At 43.2% G+C, this 18,775-nt stretch overlaps 1 protein-coding gene across 1 annotated transcript; it reads right to left on the bottom strand.

Moving 5' to 3' along the window:
• Window positions 1–1,531: 1,531 nt before the first annotated feature.
• Window positions 1,532–16,292, bottom strand: LOC308083396 (uncharacterized protein; the record flags this gene model as incomplete). The annotated part of the gene is made up of 6 exons (XM_080425713.1): window positions 1,532–3,089; window positions 11,056–11,154; window positions 12,818–12,916; window positions 13,814–13,960; window positions 14,070–14,218; window positions 16,240–16,292. 6 exons carry the CDS (start codon window positions 16,290–16,292, stop codon window positions 1,822–1,824), a joined length of 1,815 nt encoding a protein of 604 aa, XP_080281839.1. The 3' UTR covers window positions 1,532–1,821.
• Between the last annotated feature and the right edge of the window lie 2,483 nt (window positions 16,293–18,775).

Raw genomic sequence — 18,775 nt, forward strand, 5'->3', positions numbered from 1 at the left:
CTGATCGGTCTGATTGGAACCTGAAGTCATCATCTGTAGTGTGTAGACAGCTGGACTGCGGCTCTGCTGTTACCATAAAAACGAGTTTGGGTTCAAGACCTCAACATAAGTTTTTTGTTGAAAAAACCCTAAATTTAAAACAAAAACTAAACGTCTTGTTTTAGATACAGATTGAGCATCTAAACAAACACAATTGGGCGTGTTTGGGGGAGGGTGATAATTGTCACTGCATTGCAATCCTACGGGCTAGGGCGGCACCTGTCAGCAGGGAGTGTTGGGCGGGAGGAGTCCTCTCGGTGGGGGCTCCTCACTGGTAGGTGAGTCAGTAGGATACAACAGCAGTGACAACACATAAATGTGTATGGGGAGTAATCAATTGGCATAACGACTAAATTGGGGAGAAAAGGGGGTTAAAAAAACCAAAACACATCCATGAGTTTGTCTAACTCTGGGCAAGTTGGAAAAATAGGCCTAGTTAATGGAAAAAACATGATCCTTTTATGACATGCAATGGCCTTAATATTTCTTGCAGTCATATTTATCAAGGAAATTAGCTTAGATTGGCTATTTTCTTCATGCATGCTCTCTGTGAAAGTTTAAAATTAGGGCTTTAAAGGTTCTATGACATTCATTTTCACTTTTTTAATGTTTTTTTAGGGGTTTTATGACCTCAATTACACCCCCAAAAATTGAACTTTGAACATTCAGTGGATTTTCTGTGGTCTGGGGTTTTCTGAATAATTAGGCTGAAAAGTAATCAGAGCTTGGCCCTTCGGCAGTGAGGTCACAGCCGATTAATCCCGCCCACTCTCCTCCTCGCCCCTCCCCTCCCCTATCCTTTCCTTTGGGGGGGGGGGGGGGGGGGCGGAGCACAGGCGATGATTGACAGGCAAAATCCCTCACCAGCGACACCCGCAGGCAAAGATTTCTTTTTTCATTGCAGTTGAAAAGAAATGTGAGAGAAAAACACCTGCCATGGATCAATGGAGTGGATTTTTTTGTTAAAACTTTCTATACACGTTTGAAGGACCATGACAAAGACTTTTAATGTGTGGTAAAACTGAACATCATGAAACCTTTAAGTCGATTGTTGCAAGTGATTGACCAAAATAGGGCTATTTAGACATATCTTGGTCACTCGTAGCCATGTTTTTGTTTCTTAGGTTTGTTTTTCCAGACCACAAATGATACAAATATAATTTAGATATTACCTGGTGTCCTAGTTTCTTGAGGCCCTACACTGTGTTATTTAGACAGATAAGTTCATGGTTTACCTGGTGTCCTAGTTTCTTGAGGCCTTACACCATCTCTCAGCATTCTATGTAAATGATTATTTACCTTGCATATTTTAAGTCGCTCTGGATAAGATTGTCTGCTAAATGCTTACATGGTAAATTGCAATTGTAAATTGTCAAAATTTAAGTACAACATATGTAGGCCTTGAAATAAAGCAGTGCATGACAATGTATTGTTCGTAGTAGTTATGGGGTAGGTAAAATATTGAAACACTTACAGCAGGAGAATCACATCACACCTTTTGATAACATTTATTTAATGTTACAGCACAACGGAGCTGTAGCGATGAACATTTACACCAGTTAATTCTACTCAACAGTTAACTATTGTAATTGTTTAATTTGGTCATGCTGCTATTGTCAGATTGTGTGATTCCTATACTTTAATATCTGACTTGTCACAAATGTGTGGCTTATTTGAAAAAGAACAAAAACAATGTTACTGTTACACTAAAAAGCATCTCCCCTGTATGAGTCATCATATCAAAAGGAGCATTTGACTGAAGTATTTGCCAAAAACTCCAACTTAAAGTGTTTTTCCCCCAGTATGAGTCCTCATGTGCTTTTTCAAAGTACTCATTACACCAAAACCTTTGCTACAAACTGTACAAGTAAATGGCTTTTCCCTGTTATGAGCCCTCAGGTGCACTTTTAGATTACATTTTACACTAAAACCTTTCCTACAAATTGTACAAGTAAAGGGCTTTTCCCCAGTATGAGTCCTCATGTGCTCTTTTATTTGACTTGTTCGACCAAAGTCTTTGCTACAAACTGTACAAGTAAAGGGCTTTTGCCCAGTATGAGTCCTCATGTGCTGTTTAAGATGATTCATTTGACCAAAGCCTTTGCTACAAACTGTACACGTAAATGGCTGAAATGGCTTTTCCCCTGTATGAGCCCTCAGGTGCACTTTTAGATCACGCTTTTCCCTAAAACCTTTACTACAAATTGTACAAGTAAAGGGTTTTTCCCCAGTATGAGTCCTCATGTGCTCTTTTAGATGACTTGTTTGACCAAAGCCTTTGCTACATACTGTACAAGTAAATGGCTTTTCCCCAGTATGAGTCCTCATGTGTGCTTTTAGAGTACTCATTTGACCAAAGCCTTTACTACAAACTATACAAGTAAATGGCTTTTCCCCAGTATGAGTCCTCATGTGCGCTTTTAGAGTACTCGTTTGACCAAAGCCTTTGCTACAAATTGTACAAGTAAAGGGCTTTTCCCCAGCATGAATTTTTGTGTGCTGTTTAAGATTTGCCTTTGTAGTAAACATTTTGCCACACTCTGTACATCTAAACCTTTTCTTCCCTGTGTGACTCCTCATGGACTCAGTTTGTTTTGGTGTTTTCAGGTCCTGGGACAGCTTGTTGCTCAACGACCAGCTTTGACCTTCCACATTTTGTGTCTCGTGTGGTGTCAGTGAGTTTAAATATGATGGACCTTCCCCGGTCTCCTCCCAATTATCACTGTCTTCAGTGTCAGATTCAGAAGAGTGTAAAGAGAGGAGCTGGTCATCACTAGTTGGTTGTGCTGTTCCACAGTCCACTACATGAACTTGTGTTTTCATGTGTTGAGTTGAAGTGCTGGCTAGAGGCTCTGTCTCTCTTTTTTCATCATCTTCACTGTTCACAGCAAGTAATGTCAACGTTGACCTATCGTCCTCTTCTGGTCTTTGAAGTATTTTCTGTTCGTCTTTAATCTGTAAAGACTCTGCTTCCTCCTGGACCAGACTGGACCTCCTCTCCTGCTGTTCAGGGGAAAGCTCCTCTTTATACACAGGGAGGTGCATGAAGTCTGGGCAAAAGATAAAATGAGAGAAATCTATTCAGACAAACATTTCCTCCAACTACCAAAGCAACAACAGTTGTAGATGTGGTTGCTGGAGAAACTTCCACTGTAAATAAAACCATCAGTGTATCCTCATTTATGAAAAAAAAAGAAAAAAGTTATTGGCTGCAACCAACTTCTAATTTGCCATTGCACTTTGACTGTGGTGGAAATGGTGGAAACACTGTCCCAGTTTTGTAATGCAATTTAGTATAGTAATGATGTAACGAAGCGTCCCCCACCTCCCCCGCGGCCGGTCACCCCCCCACCCACACACACACACACACACACACACACACACACACACACACACACACACACACACACACACACACACACACACACACACACACACACACACACACACACACACACACACACACACACACACAAACCCCCCCCGTTTGGTTGCGTGGCACACGCGTAAATGAAAGTCCTTTAAATTTAAGCACGTTGTCTGTGTGTGTATGTGTGTGTGCGTGAGGCAGGCGAGGCAGGCGGCAACAACACTAACGGAGTGGGTGTGTGGATTTGACACATGTGCAGTTTGATCTCCCGTTGTTTTTTAAAACGCTAATAAACAGCTGAGATTTGATGAATTGAGAAACGGGCTTCGCAGTTGCGTTCAGATCGTAATGGTCAATGGCTGTGTGCAAATTCAGATCAATTGCTCCAGCCAGTGAGGAGAACCGGGAACACAGTTTTGGCCTCATCACCGTCGGTCGACCACGGAGGTTTGTCAAATTCTAGGAGGATATATACTATAAAGAATACATCACATGGATGCACCTGGGACGTATCATCAGTGTTGTAGCCTGGGGTCATAGGGTGTTTCGGGTCTCGCAACATACACCCTCGCCCAGGTGACCCAGCCGGGGTTGTTCAAGCCCCAACTTACATCCCAGGTAGCTACCCACGTTCAGTCCTCTTAGGGAAAGACAGGGCCACTCAGTCCGCTTCTCCGGAACTACTGTGCCAGAACACAGGGAGGCTCTGGCACGTGGAGGGACTAGGCTCTGTGGGTGGCCTCCTGGCCGGGCTCCTCCTTCGTCTCACCAGGTCCATGACCTGAGCGCTGTACCAAATCCGCTGCACCGCCCCGATCCAAACATTTCCTTCTGGCGTGATGGTTCCTTGGGCCGATACCACTAGATTGGGCCGTCTAATGGTACTTGCAGTTTGCTGGAAGGGCCCTCCTAAAGGCCTCACTGTGGGTTTGTTGGGCTTCTTCCTCACGGAAGACACAGCCTGGGGCGCTAACCCATAGACTTGCACCTCCAACGTTTTTTTTTGTTGATGTGTCTCTCTCTCTCTCTCTCTCTCTCTCTCTCTCTCTCATTATGGCATCCGTAGGACTATTGCCTTGCATTTGCCCCATTTATGAATTAAAAAGTAATGAAGGATGCAAGGGCGTTTTATTTTATTTTTTATTTATTTTTTGGTTTTCCTATGTTTTTCCTATTAAGTTAATTTCAACAAGAGGATACTGTCAGACACAAGGAGGGATAAACATAATTATGCAAAACAAATCAAGAGTGGTACACTTAAAGTGGCATTTATTTTATTTTTTATTTTTATTTACTTCTCCACTACATCTCAGAGGCAAATATTCCTACTTTTACTCCACTACACAATTATTTGAAAACTTTAGTTAATTACTTTGCAGATATACATTATTAAATTATAAAACATACATTAACCACTTTAGCCCAATTTTATACATAGGCTATTTGAAAATAGCCGATCTACAAGCTCACAATGCATCACCATGCGTTGTGAGCTTGTAGATCTGCTACCTATTTTCAAACATTTTAGTAGCCTACTTTTACTTTAGGTACTTTAAGTATATTTTGATGCCAATACATTTGTACTTTTACTGAACATTGGCCTTTTACTTGTTGTAACAGAGTAGCCTATTTCTTCCCATGTTTGCTACTTTTACTTAAGTAAAATATGATATCTGACTACTTCTTCCACCACTGAATAGCTGAGCTTTTTTCACTCACTGTAGCCTACTGTTTGATGGTGGTCGTTTGAACTTTATAGGCTATAAATAAAATATGAAGTAATGAGGGTCTCACTATAGGCCTAGCCTACTGTGTTTAGAACAATACTCAAATATGAAGAACAAAGTGATGTGCAGTATAGCTGATGTGTTGTCCGTCCACTATAGGTATTTGAAAATCCAAGTTCCTCCACTCTTTATAAAACGTCTGACAATAACAAATAATAGCCTGTTCGATATAGATGTATATCGAACAGGCACAAAGCACACATTTTTTTTCACTCTATGACAAAGCAGTGTGCAGATCTCAACCAGGTCCACAACGGAAACACGTTCCTTTAGGGTTTTTTGTGTTATCCTTTTAACAACCATTGTAAAATCCTACCTCTGTACTGTTTACAAATCTGTTAATAAAGTATTTAATCAATACAAAAAATTAAAAAAAAAGTGTTTGGGGGCGGGGCACAGCCGCGAAACCTCGCTCAAATAGAGACCCTGCGAGCGAAAATAGGAGGGGTGGACGACGTCGTTGCACGGTTCGTTGTCGCTCGCGGTAGGTCAGGACGGTCTCATTCAAAAACATGTATTTTAATGAGATTTCATCGCCCGCTCTCGCCTCGCGTCACGTCCCGTCCCATCGCTGGCAGTGCGGATGGGGTCTTACACAGCCCGTTCGGCGCAAAACTACTTATGTTACATATTTCGTGTAATGTTATACATGTTTATGAAAATGTTTTGTATTAAAAAAAAATCAATAGCCAAATATTTTTTCCAGGACCCTTGATAAATTCCAAAACTTTTCCAGTACTGGATTTTGTATTTCAAAATATTCCCAGGAATTTCATGACCTCCCTCTCTCCCTCTCCCTCTCCCTCTCCCTCTCTCTCTCTCTCTCTCATATATATATTAGGGCCGGGACTTCGCGTTAATTTCGATAAATTAATTACAGAATAATTATCGCGTTAAAAAAATTAACGCATTTTAATCGCACCTATTTTTGCACCGCGGAACGTTTCTCACTGGACGAGTTTCAGACAGACCGATAATAGCAGCGCACCAACAGACGATGGTTCTCACTTCTCAGACATGACAACAAAGTTACTGCAGCCAGCACAGTGCATGAAAACATGATGCCTGCTTGATAATGTTGGCTGGGCAAATCAGAATCTGTAATGGATGCTCCCCCCCACGCGCGCGTTTGTCCCGTTTAGGGGGGGGGGGGGGGGGGAGCGGCGGTGCGCTGGTGGGGGAGGCTGCACGATGCGGTGCGGATCACATGCGCGCGATTTTTATTAATAATTAATTCAACTACTATAAAACATCAGTAACAACAACACACTCTACCAGCCTCAGTGGTGGAAAATAGCAGATCTACAAGCTCACAATGCCTTGCGCTTGTAGATCTGCTATTTTCACATGGTTACTGTAATGTTTTATAATAATAATCGAAATCTACAAAGTAACTAGTAACTAAAGTTTTCAAATAATTGTAGTGGAGTAAAAAGTACAATATTTGCCTCTGAGATATAGTGGAGTTACTGGAGTAGAAGTAAAAGTATTAGAAATTGGAAATACTCGAGAGTCAAGTGCAAATACCTCAAAATTATACTTAAAGGGGAATTTTGGACTAAAGTTTTCTTACCTTTTCTATGACGTTATGATATCTTAGGATGAATGGTACAGTAGAAAAATTTCATAACTCCACCCCTGAGCCGCCACAGCTTAAAAGGTGCGCGGATAGGCCTTAGGTTAGATCACATATTTTAATAGCTTTTTTCTTTTTTTTTTCTGGTGAGATCTGACGTTCATAGTGACAGAACACTGTCCCAAAAAAAAAAAAAAAGTCTTGCTAGACGAGATTGAAATCTCGAGATTTCAATCTCGTCTAGCGAGACTTCTGTTTTTTTTTTTTTTTTTTTTTTTTTGCATAGTGTTCTGTCACTATGAACGTCAGATCTCATCAAAAAAATAATAAAAAAAAGCTATTAAAATATGTGATCTAACCTAAGGCCTATCCGCGCACCTTTTAAGCTGTGGCGGCTCAGGGGTGGAGTTATGAAAATTTTCTACTGAACCATTCATCCTAAGATATCATAACGTCATAGAAAAGGTAAGAAAACTTTAGTCCAAAATTCTCCTTTAAGTACAGTTCTTGAGCACATGTACTTAAAGACGTATGCCAAAATCCATTTGAAAAAAATACTTTTCACTGTTCTCAGGTCAAATATTGATATGCGATTAAAATGCGATTAATTGCGATTAATTAATTACAAAGCCTCTAATTAATTAGATTAATTTTTTTAATCGAGTCCCAGCCCTAATATAAATATATATATACATTCACTCACACACACACACACACACACACACACACACACACACACACACACACAGGTGAGTGACTGGCACCTGAACATGGGTTCTGCAACTCTGTTGAGTTTGTGTATGCTCCAAGCAGCAACAGTGCCCCCTTGGAAAGATGCCACGTTTGTCCCTTCAGGATAAGGCCCGTGCAATAGGGCAAGTGAAGCTGGTGTTCCGTTAAGCAGAGTGACAGCATTATTTGGTGTCAGCCCTGGTACCATTTCCAAGCTTAGGACCAAGTTCTGTGAGACTGGTGAAGTCAACAAGGCAGACAACAACCCAAGACCCCTTGCTTCACTGAAGAACCATCGATTTACAGGCAAGATTTGCACAACGGTACCAAAGACAGATGTCAAAGTTGCAGGGCCCATGCTCAGGTGTCAGTCACTGACTGGCACACACCTACCTGCAAATGGTACCAGGGCTGACATCAAATAATGCGTCATCTGCGTAACGGAACACCAGCTTCACTTGCCCTATTGCACAGGCCTTATCCTGAAGGGACAAACGTGGCATCTGTCCATGGGGGCAGTGTTGCTGCATGGCACATACACAAACTCAACAAAGTTGCAGAACCCATGTTCAGGTGCCAGTCACACACCTGTGACTACTGGCACACTCCTCTCAGCAGGTGTGTGCTGGTAGGTTGCTCAAAACAAGAGCGATTACCAACAGAAGCATATTGGGTGATTTTGGCAAAGAAAATGTAGGCGCTACCCACACGTTTAGCTGTGTTGCTCATTCCACGAATGCCCGATCCTTACAAGCTGTACCTCGTTGTAAAGGTGACTAATGAACGATAAAAATGATGTAAAACACAATACCAATTGGTATTAATAAAGGGGAGAAATAACTGACCGAAATTAAGTTTCCAAACTTTTTTGGAGCAGTTTATATGTTACAGGGAAATTGAAAAAGGAGCGCTTGTTTTTACCACCCACCCAGGCAATTCTGTAGAACCAACACTAGAGGGCAATGCAAGCCACACGCATGCACATGCGTGTGTGCGTTTGTGCAAGCACACACGCACACATGTGTGTCGTCGTGGATAGTAACCCATGAAAAGATCTATTCTCCCCCTATCGGTTTACAACTCGGACGGCGCTGATTCGACTAGCACAGCATCGGCTGGTCGGCACGGGCACTCGGGCGCTCGGGCGCGCCTTCTCGGCCTCAAGCTCTGCTGAGTCGGCGCGCCTCCGTCATGGACAATAACTATTATCACGTGTGCGTGTGAACGCGTGTTCAGCGTTCCCCTAGCGTAGCTTCCTGGTTGCTATGTGGGGCAGAACAACAAAAGCCAGGTCCGCCTCGCATCAAAGCCCCACCTCGCGCCTCCTCCTCCTCCTCGCGCCGCCTCGTATCAAAGCCCCGCCTCGTCCCTCCTCCTCCTCCTCCTCGCGAGCCTCGCGGAAAAAACCCTGTCTTGCCTAAAGAATGGGCTATGTACCGGCATTGTTGTTATTATGTTGAGCTGCTGATCTACAGTAAAGCCACGTTCATATTAATCCTTGCATCCACTTGTGGTGTTAGCGGGTCAAATTTGACCTGTGATTTAACTCAGCCCAAAATACTCAAAGAATAATTATTTTCATAAAGAAATTTCTCCCACCTCAAAGCTGACTGTAATGCATTCATATCCATGTAAACACTTTTTAAAATATTATGTTGGGTTAGGGTTTTAGGGTTCAATATATTGTTTTCAATTGTAAAAAGGTAAAAAAAAATCACTCATTAAAATTCCTATAATGAAGACAATGGATAATGATGTTATCTAACTATAATAGAATTATTAAGAACAATAATTAGAACACAACTAAAAAAAAATAAAGAAAAAAACTTGTTTTCGTTTTTTAACTTTAAAACATGTCAATATTATTAAAAATAGTGACACTAGTGGTGTTAGCGGGTCATAATTGACCCGTATACCATAGAAGGTAAAAAGTCATTTATTTTTCATAAACCAAAACTTTATTTTACTCCTGATAGCAAATGCTAATTGAGGACAAGTCTTTCTCACTCTCAACACTTTTTTTTAAAGACCATCAGAATTAACTAAAATGGTGGTAATTAATTTTATTGCGTTAAAATAGCTGTTTCTGAGGATATCATGAAGCCTTGTTCCAATAAATAAATTTTAAGGGTACTTTTTACCTATTTAAACTTGAAAACGGGTCAAAAATGATCCTAACACAATGGAAGGGTTAAGTAGTTGTCAGTCACTCGGTGGCGCAATGGTAAAGTCACTGCCCACCACCACGGAGGTTGTGGGTTTGAATCCACAGTGGTGCATCCGGCTTTGTCGAGCGTCTACACAAACACAATTGGCTCAAAAAGTTGTTAAGCCTTATTCACATTACAGTGTAGAACAGGATAAAGCGAAAGGGAAGCCAGACTTTCCACTTTAGTAAAGATGTCAGAAGAAGACAGTAGACGCACAATTAACGCAGCAGCTATATCCTACCCACAAAAGGATGAAATGATCCGATCCCATAGTATTTCCACAAATACTATAAAACCGTAGAAAGATGAGGTGCCAATCTGCAGTAAGTGTCTGTTCAACAGGCAACGTACGTCTCTGTGACAAATATCCAACTTTGTGTGCCAAACTCTAGGTAAAATTATCTTAAGATTTTAAAAATAGATCCTCTCCTTCCTTTGGGAGCCTGGGACATACATTATCTCGTTTGCACAACAAATGTAAGTTTGATAATTGAATATGCTGTATCGAAATGCTTAGTTGAATGTCCGTGTTGTGCAACAAAAATAGCAAAACCAGCTTGTAGATCGTCTCTTTTGGGTTCACGACACACAACCAAGTATAAATATAAAAAGTAGAAAGGTAATCTTTGATTACATCTGTTATGCAAGGGATAATTGACGGCAAGCCGGTCATTGCTGAGAAATAAACCCTGACAGGGTGATTGAATCCCGCCACAAAGCGAAGGGATTAAATCACCCTGAAGTCAATTATCAAGCAATTATCTTGCTTATTGCACGGCTACTTAACACATAAATTAATAAATTGACCCACAAGTAACAACAAAACTAAGTATTTCCTTGCTTACGGTAATGAAAGTATTCCATTAATTTATGCCAGGTGCGGCCGTCCGTCCAGTACAACATGGTTGCCTCGGAAAACAGCAGGAAGTGTTGATCAAATAGAATTAATTTTCGGTTACTGCATTGGCTATTTCTCGCTTCAAATGTTTTCAAAAACATTCTTGAGAGCAATGTTTAGCTGTAAATGACATTGTGTGTTTGTTTACATGGCTGCCATGTTGGATACAGCATAAAATCAAGCAGCGCAGCCAGGTGCTCTGAGCCTTTGATTAGACAGAGGTCTGTTATTGAGCTCAGCGGTCATTATCCAGAAAAAACACACCGCTGAATTCAGTGATTGACCAATCAGAATCAAGCATTCAACCAAGCCGTGTAATAAATGTAATGAAGGAGGGGAGGGGTAATGAAGAATATATGTTATATTATGTTACTGAAATGTTGATAGGGATTTAGTCCTACAACATAGCAGAATAAAAGAAAGAAAGAAAGAGAATTACTTACTAGCTTCCAGGTGGTCGTCAGGTTCCTGTTTAACAGAAACAATCCAGGCTGGTTGTGGAGAAATCATCTTCACCTGCAGGCTGGACTCCGCACACTGATCTGGCATGAAGGAATAGAATAAGGACTTTGATGTGACATACAGTGGTGTTTCTGGCTATCCTGGCACCCTAGACTAGATCACCAACCAATAAACATAAGTTTAGTGAACATTTGAAAAATATGAAGCATGCAAACTTACAGATTGCAGCACTAACATCCTACAGAACATGACTGAGAAATACCCTACAGAATAGCCTATCATTAATAGTGTCATCTTGTGTTATGGTGAGATAAGAATAGGTGCAGATTATAATTTACAATCATCTTTAATTAGCACCCTATCCTCTGTGGTTAAAAAAATGCAAACTCCCTACCAAAAAGTCACCCCAGCAGGTGGTAGCCTGGCATGGCCAGACTAATATCACTGCGTAGATATTAGTCTGGAATCTCTGTGTGGAACCTGCATTTCCAAGGGGCAAAAAAAAAATGCCTCTGGTGATAAACCCGCCCCATATTTGCATACTGGGCTCTGATTGGTCCCTCACAACTTCGGAGGGAGAGAAATAAAATCTCTGATGAGAGGGGCCAGACCTAATCTGCCAAGGGCATTTTTTTTAATGGCAGATTTGTCTGGAACCAGGCTAAGCAGGTGGTGCCCTTGGTCGCTGGTTCTCAAACTTTAGGTCGGGACCCTCAGGGGAGTCCCCAAATGATTTTGGGGGGAACCGATTTGCTTAAGTGCAACATTGTTTTCTCACTTAACAGTAAAGACTAACATACAGTTTAAGTGTATACAGGGTATCTGCATTTCTAAGGTGATAATGAAAGGACTTTTAAGAGCTTATTAATACCTCTAAAAAAAAAATAGCAATACCATTACTTTGTCAAAAGTAATCAACAAACTAGACTATAAACAAATTGTCAATCATTGGCCAAATTGTCAAACATGACCTATTACCTCGCAACGCGTTAACTTGTAGATCGGCTATTTTCACAACATTTAGCTGTGGGGGGGGGGGGGGGGGGGGGGCACATATGATTATTATGGGGGGCTGTAGCCTGAAAGGTTTGAGAATCACTGCCCTAAGCAACAGCCTAGGTTGCCTGGTAACATGGGTTGTGTAGACGACGGCTGAGTTCAACAAAAGAATAAGAACAACAATAGCTGGGCTTCGGATGCCGTCAATGCACTGAATGGGACATTATCAAGTTTAATCAGACTATTGAATGGTTAAAGTAGGTGAGATACTGACCTACCCGGGGGCAAACGGTCACCCCAAAACATGATTTACGAACGGTACACAACTCGGACAGCGCTGAGTCGGCTCAAGCGAACGTCGCAACGTTCGGCACGGCAACTCGCTCGGTGGTGCCTCTCGTGGCTCCAGTTTGCTTGAGACGGCGCATCCGACGCGGTCCTAAACTATACTTACGACGAGCCCTGTCGGTAGGTCAGTATCTCACCAATCAATTGTCTGATTAAACGTGGGTAGTTCAGTATCTCACCTTCTTAGACCAATACATAGTCTGATTAAACGTGATAATGTCCCATTTAGTGCATTGACAGCATCCAAAATGGGTTAGGGTTAGGGTTATATTATATTACTGAAATGTTGATAAGGAGATAGTCCTGCAACACAACAGAATAAAAGAAAATGTTGATAAGGAGATAGTCCTACAACACAACAGAATAAAAAAAAGAAAGAAAGATAAAGAAACTGACTGGTATCCAGGTGTTCTTCAGGTTCCTGTTTAATAGCAACGGTCCAGGCTGGTTGTGGAGAACTCATCTTCACCTGCAGGCTGGACTCCACACACTGGTCTGGAATTAAGGATTAGAAGAAGGACATTGATGTAACATGGGTTGTAGATGAAGGTTCAGTGTAAAAGGGTGTAAAGAAGCGTTGTTTCAAAGACAGGACTCTCTCTAGGTCGTCCTCAGACGAGCCCTCCATCGTTGCTTCCAGTCATCCCGATTCTCCATACATCTGGCCAGCTCATTGGTGCTATGGGCTCCTGCATCCTTCTTGAGCGTGTCAGGACAGTGACCCAAAATACGATCTCTACAAGCTTCAAGCTATTTGCTTGCATATACTTTACTGATGATGGGATCTTCAAGTGTTGTACATGATTTTAAACCGGATTAGGCAAAATGCAAATAGAAATTACATAACATCTCAGATGGGCCTTGATTAATCTTTGTCTGAAATTCTTTATTTCAATAAAGTGAGTACAGACACTAACCAGATACTAAACAGGAAAGTTTACTTTAAAACAAATTATGACATATTTCTCTAGACGTTTCATTTGTGTGTTATGGTTTCAACTGTTGAAATGATTCAATCAATACCCATAGACGGTTCACATCTTTCCTTAAATTATTTTAAAATCACAAAGATGAGATATATGCACTACAAAAGAATAATAATGAATAATATCTAAAAAATAAATAAATAATAATATTTATTTGTACTCAGCTAGGCCACACAGTTTATCCAGGAAATGCTATTTGTACTATTATCCACACTGTTGAGAAATCTCTAAGTGTAGAATTTCACTGGCTATAATGCTGCTACCAACTGTATTGTATGTGTATGTGACAATAAACATCTTGAAACTTGACATTGTTTCTGAACCCACACCCATCTGACCTAAAATAATGTACGGGCTGCTAGTAGGGCTTTTAGACTCTTGTTATTAGTGATGCTTATTGTTTTACCTGAGAGAGTGTGGCACCTGGTCTTCCTATGAAGTAATGTCAATGTTGACACATCAGCCTCCTCTTCCTGTTCCTCTTTAATGTGTGGAGGCTCTGGTTCCTCCTGGACCAGACTGGGCCTCCGCTCCTCATGTTCAGGGGAAACCTCTTTACACACAGGAGGAGAGAAGAGCTAGCATCAGCACAACAACTCAAAGTGCTTTTCTAAATGTATGACATTTATTCTCCTATTGATTTGTCACATAGCTTAACAGACCTGCTCTGTGTAGTTTGATTTGTGGCTGTAAAATCACATCCAGACGTTTGTCTTGTTTCTCCAGCAGAGTTTCTAGTGTCTCTATCTCTCTCTGGAAGAGGTTGCACATGAACTCTGCAGCCGCACTGAGGCGCTCCAACACGAACACTCTGACATTAAGCTTCACACTACAAACATCAGCACCACGCTGCTGTTTCTCCAAAACACACAATATCTCCTCTCCCACCGACGTCAGGTGTTCATTTATCGACAGCCGTAGAGACTCTACACACATTTCACCTCGTTTATGAGACATTTTCACCGAGCTGATTTGTTCCTCGCCACCAGGAAAAACAACACGCACCTACTTCCGGATCAACGTGCCGTGGTTCAAGCATGCGCAGTAAAGCTTAAGTGGTGCCTTAATGTCTTTTGCCCCCTGGTGGTGGATGTGTGTAACTGTCACTGTAGGTAGGTCGGTAGATAGACAGATAGGTAGGTAGGTAGATAAGCACATCTTTTAGAATATAACAACGGATGGAACACTTAATGGAACAACTTTTTTTTTATGAAAAGCAGAAAGCATAGTTCTTAAATATCGTAACGTTTCAACATTCAAAATACTGATATAAGAAAACATTTGACAAACAAATACATGAATTAATAAATACAAAAACAATGAATACAAATAGCCTATGTATAACCGTGTGTCTAAAAATGTCAAAATATCTACTTACATAACTACTTACAAAATAGCTTGCTGCCTCTCTGTCTCATATCCCCAAACTGTGTGTGTGTGTGTGTGTGTGTGTGTGTGTGTGTGTGTGTGTGTGTGTGTGTGTGTGTGTGTGTGTGTGTGTGTGTGTGTGCGCGCGCGCGTGCGTGCGTGCGTATGTGCGAGCGAGCGTGTTACATAACAGTCATGTTTCAGTGAGGGATAAGGTTCATTATACAGCACTACTGTCAATCACCACTCTCTCAACCCCTGAAATGACAGAAACTTGAAAGAGACTAACAGATCATATTCATAAACTTTATTTATTACATAATGTAGGCTCTCCTCTCCTTACAGCAACACCCTATTCACTCTCTGATACACAGTCACAGCTGGAAGCTGCACAGTTCACACTTGGTCCTTTTAGGATTTCTTGTTTATTTAGTCAAAAGCCCCAGCAGCAGGTGAATGAAACATATCAAGGTGTCACTTACCCTTTCTTAGGTACTTTTTCCGCCAGAACCGTACACCCGATACACATGAACTGTGAACTATTCCTCTGATGACTGCTCCCCTTTCTCCTTTTCAAGCTGCAGAGTACAACCACAGTCTTCCACTGTTGACCACTGGGAGCTGACCAGTACAAGCACAGACTTCTACTGTCCACTCCACTGGGAGCTGACAAAGCTGACTGCTTTGGAGCAGTGAAAGTGAGTCAAAACGACATAGCATAGGATAAAATAGTGGTCAATACAATTGATTGACCTCTAGGTCAGACATGATCTCTTACTATGATAATCTGAATTATGGCACTCTTGAATATCTGATTAATTATATTTTCCCATATAGTGAACATTTTTATTTTAGGTATAGCTGCATGTTATCATATTTCCCATAATTTATGATGATCATCAACCAGATTATTTAACATGTGGTTTCACATACATGAGCAGGTACTGTGACACAACGCTGTTGAAAAAGCCCTTCTGATGTGTTGCATATCACCCAGCATTAGCTGATTCTGCAAATCAAGTCTGACATCAAGTTCAAGAGGAGAGGGAGAGCAACAGTCATTGATTGGGTAAAGTGTATACCATGCAGATATTGAGTATCTCTACATATGGCATGTTTATGAGATTCTTATTAGTAAAAGTTACTTGATCTTTTTCCTTACACAGTCACCAAGGGCTTGTTCATGGTGGAAATGTTGGTTCTCTTTCGTGGTCGAGACTGGCTCTCCACTAAATATTATTCAATATTTACGGGAACTGACCCCCGGGGGCAGTGCTCGTGGATACTCTTTAAGACACATCACATATGGTGGCCCTGCCCTGATTTGCAATCAGTGGGGTATTTAAGCCCCACCCAGGCAGAGCCACTTTGATTCTTTGATTTCCACGAGTGCAGACGCATTGTGGGCTCAGTATTAAGACGAAAAACAGTACAGAACGGGTGTTGGCAGCGTGGTCCACTTACCTTTGGTAGAGAGCAGGTCTGGCGAGGCTCCTCTCGGGACGCTTCGCTGTCATATTTCACACCAACAAAAGTACATTCCTGGCGAGCGGCGTGCAACCTGGTTCCGAATCTGACCTAGTCGGAGGGCGGATCAGGGCTGCTGCTGTTCTGCTCGAGTGACCAAGTGGGAAGCCGTCTGTCGGCCGAACGCTTGGATCGCCGGCAGCGCCATCGCTGCGGCTGCAGCCTGGTTCCGATTCTGACCCAGTCAGAGGGCGGATCAGGGCTGCTGCTGTTCTGCTCGAGTGACCAAGTGGGAAGCCGTCTGTCGGCCGAACGCTTGGATCGCCGGCAGCGCCATCGCCGCGGCTGCAGCCTGGTTCCGATTCTGACCCAGTCAGAGAGCGGACCAGGACGGCCGCTGGTTTGCTGGAGAGATCCAAGTGGGAAGCCAACCCCGTGAAGCGGTTGAGCGCTTGGATCGCCGGCACCGCCACCACGGCGCGGTACCGAGGTAGAACCCGAGCGAGGCTGACCCAGTCGGCGGACCTCCGGGCCATCTAAAGCAAAAACTACCGGTTGTTATCACCGCCGCGGTCCGAGAAGCCTCGGCGGAGCCAAGTGAAAAGAGAAACAAACAAACAAAGTGCAGCGTGCCCCGGGTTACTTCCTTGTTGACGCAAAGAGAAGTGTGCCCCACAGGTCACAAGAGGGCAGTGTGGCGCTAGGTCAGGAGTTCTCCTGTCAGTCACGGCACTCGCTGCAATTCTGTCTTTGTATGAGTATATAAATATACTTAAATACTTTCACGGTAAATAAGTGAAATAAAGATAAAGAGACACTTGGCTCTGCTCATATACTGATAGAGTAAGTGTATTAATTTACGAAGTATATGAGTATACACATATTCGAGTGTTGAGCATATAAGTGTATGGTAGACAACTACATACGTTTACGAATATATACCTATTTGTTTAGGTATATAGATAAGCATACATGGCTCAATAATATAGCAAACATGGCCAGCCCAGCGCCCCACGTCTGTCTGGGCTGTGGGCGGCCACGATAGATGTATGCTGTGCTTGGGGATGGATCATGCGCGCACGGGAGTCTGGACCCCTCTGCGTGCATGAATCGTATCCTGCCGGCAGTCGTTTTCTCTCCAACCCGCGAAGCGGGGGCACCATATATGGTGTGTTGCACGGCAGAGCCGTCCACACCTAGGTGCAATTCTACATTGTGGCGCGTTCCACAACAAGGAAAGAGTTTGGAGTAGAAATGTCGGAGTCTCCGTGTGGGAGCGCCTCAGTGCGGCTGCAGAGTTCAGGTGCAACCTCTTCCAGGGGAAGATGGAGACACTAGAGACTCTGCTGGAGACACAAGACAAACTGCTGGACATTGAGTCTGTTATGGGCATCCATCCTAACGAATAAAATGTATGTATACAAATATTGATGTATATATATATACATTAAAAAGAAAAAAAAAAAGGCCAGGTGCCTGTCGTTTAGAGGCAAGCCGTTTCCACTGCAACCCAACGGACTGAACGTCCCAGGGTGGCAGAGCCGCACCATACGAGCGTATTGGTGCCAGGTTCGGCAGCTTCTGCGTTCAGGTGTAATAACGCACTATACGGCGTGTCGCTGACAGGGTCAGTTCACGCGACCGTGGTGTAGTTCTGTCTGTCGATCTGCCAGTGACACAGACAGGACATGCTGGTCTGTTGTACACAAACTGTGCGGTACACAAACTGTGCGGTACACAAACTGTGCGGTACACAAACTGTGCGGCCAATCCCCGGCCATTATAGCCCGCTATACGGCGTATCACCGGTTGGGTCGGTTTACGCGTCCGTGGCGGAGTTCCGCCAGTGGAGACACTGGGCGGGGCGCGCTGGGAGTCTGTCGAACAATTGCAACAGTATACCCACGGCCATTATAGCCCGCTTTACGGCGTATTACCGATTGGGTCGGTTTACGCGTCCGTGGCGGGTCTGCCAGGGGTCCCCTGGATCAGTCGTTGCACGCTATACAGTGTATCGCCAACTGGGTCGGTTTACGCGCTGTAGCGTAGTTCGCTGGAGAACCGGGCTTGGTGTTTCCAGCGGAGCACATCCGTACTGTCAGGGGCGAGCGGAGCGCACCATATATGGTGTGTGGCACGGCAGGGCCGTCTACACACCTAGGTGTAATTCTGCGTGGTAGAATCCGGTCATCGGTGTGAAGCCACGAAGTAAGCTCCTTGCTCATCCCGAGAATGCACAGAGCCATGGCTATCCGGACGCAGCTAGCCAAACACAGAGGCTATTCCGTCACTGTATCAGCGCGCGCTTACACGGCGCTTGCGTGACCATAATAGCCCTGACCTTCAGGGAGTATGGCTGCTCTCCGGGCGGTGAGGCGCCATCGGTGGCAGCCCTAGTCCAAGCTGCGGCAGGAGGACCGAGCTTGTCCGATGAAGCGGCCTATTGAGCCATCGGCCATGTTAGGCCAAGAGGCCAGTGCCCAGCTACAACGAGCTAGGAGGCTCGTGAATGTGCACGGGGGGTGATGGCAGG

The sequence above is a fragment of the Gymnoscopelus braueri genome (assembly GCF_963280865.1).
Source record: "Gymnoscopelus braueri genome assembly, chromosome: 4".
NCBI classification, from domain to species: Eukaryota; Metazoa; Chordata; class Actinopteri; order Myctophiformes; family Myctophidae; genus Gymnoscopelus; species Gymnoscopelus braueri.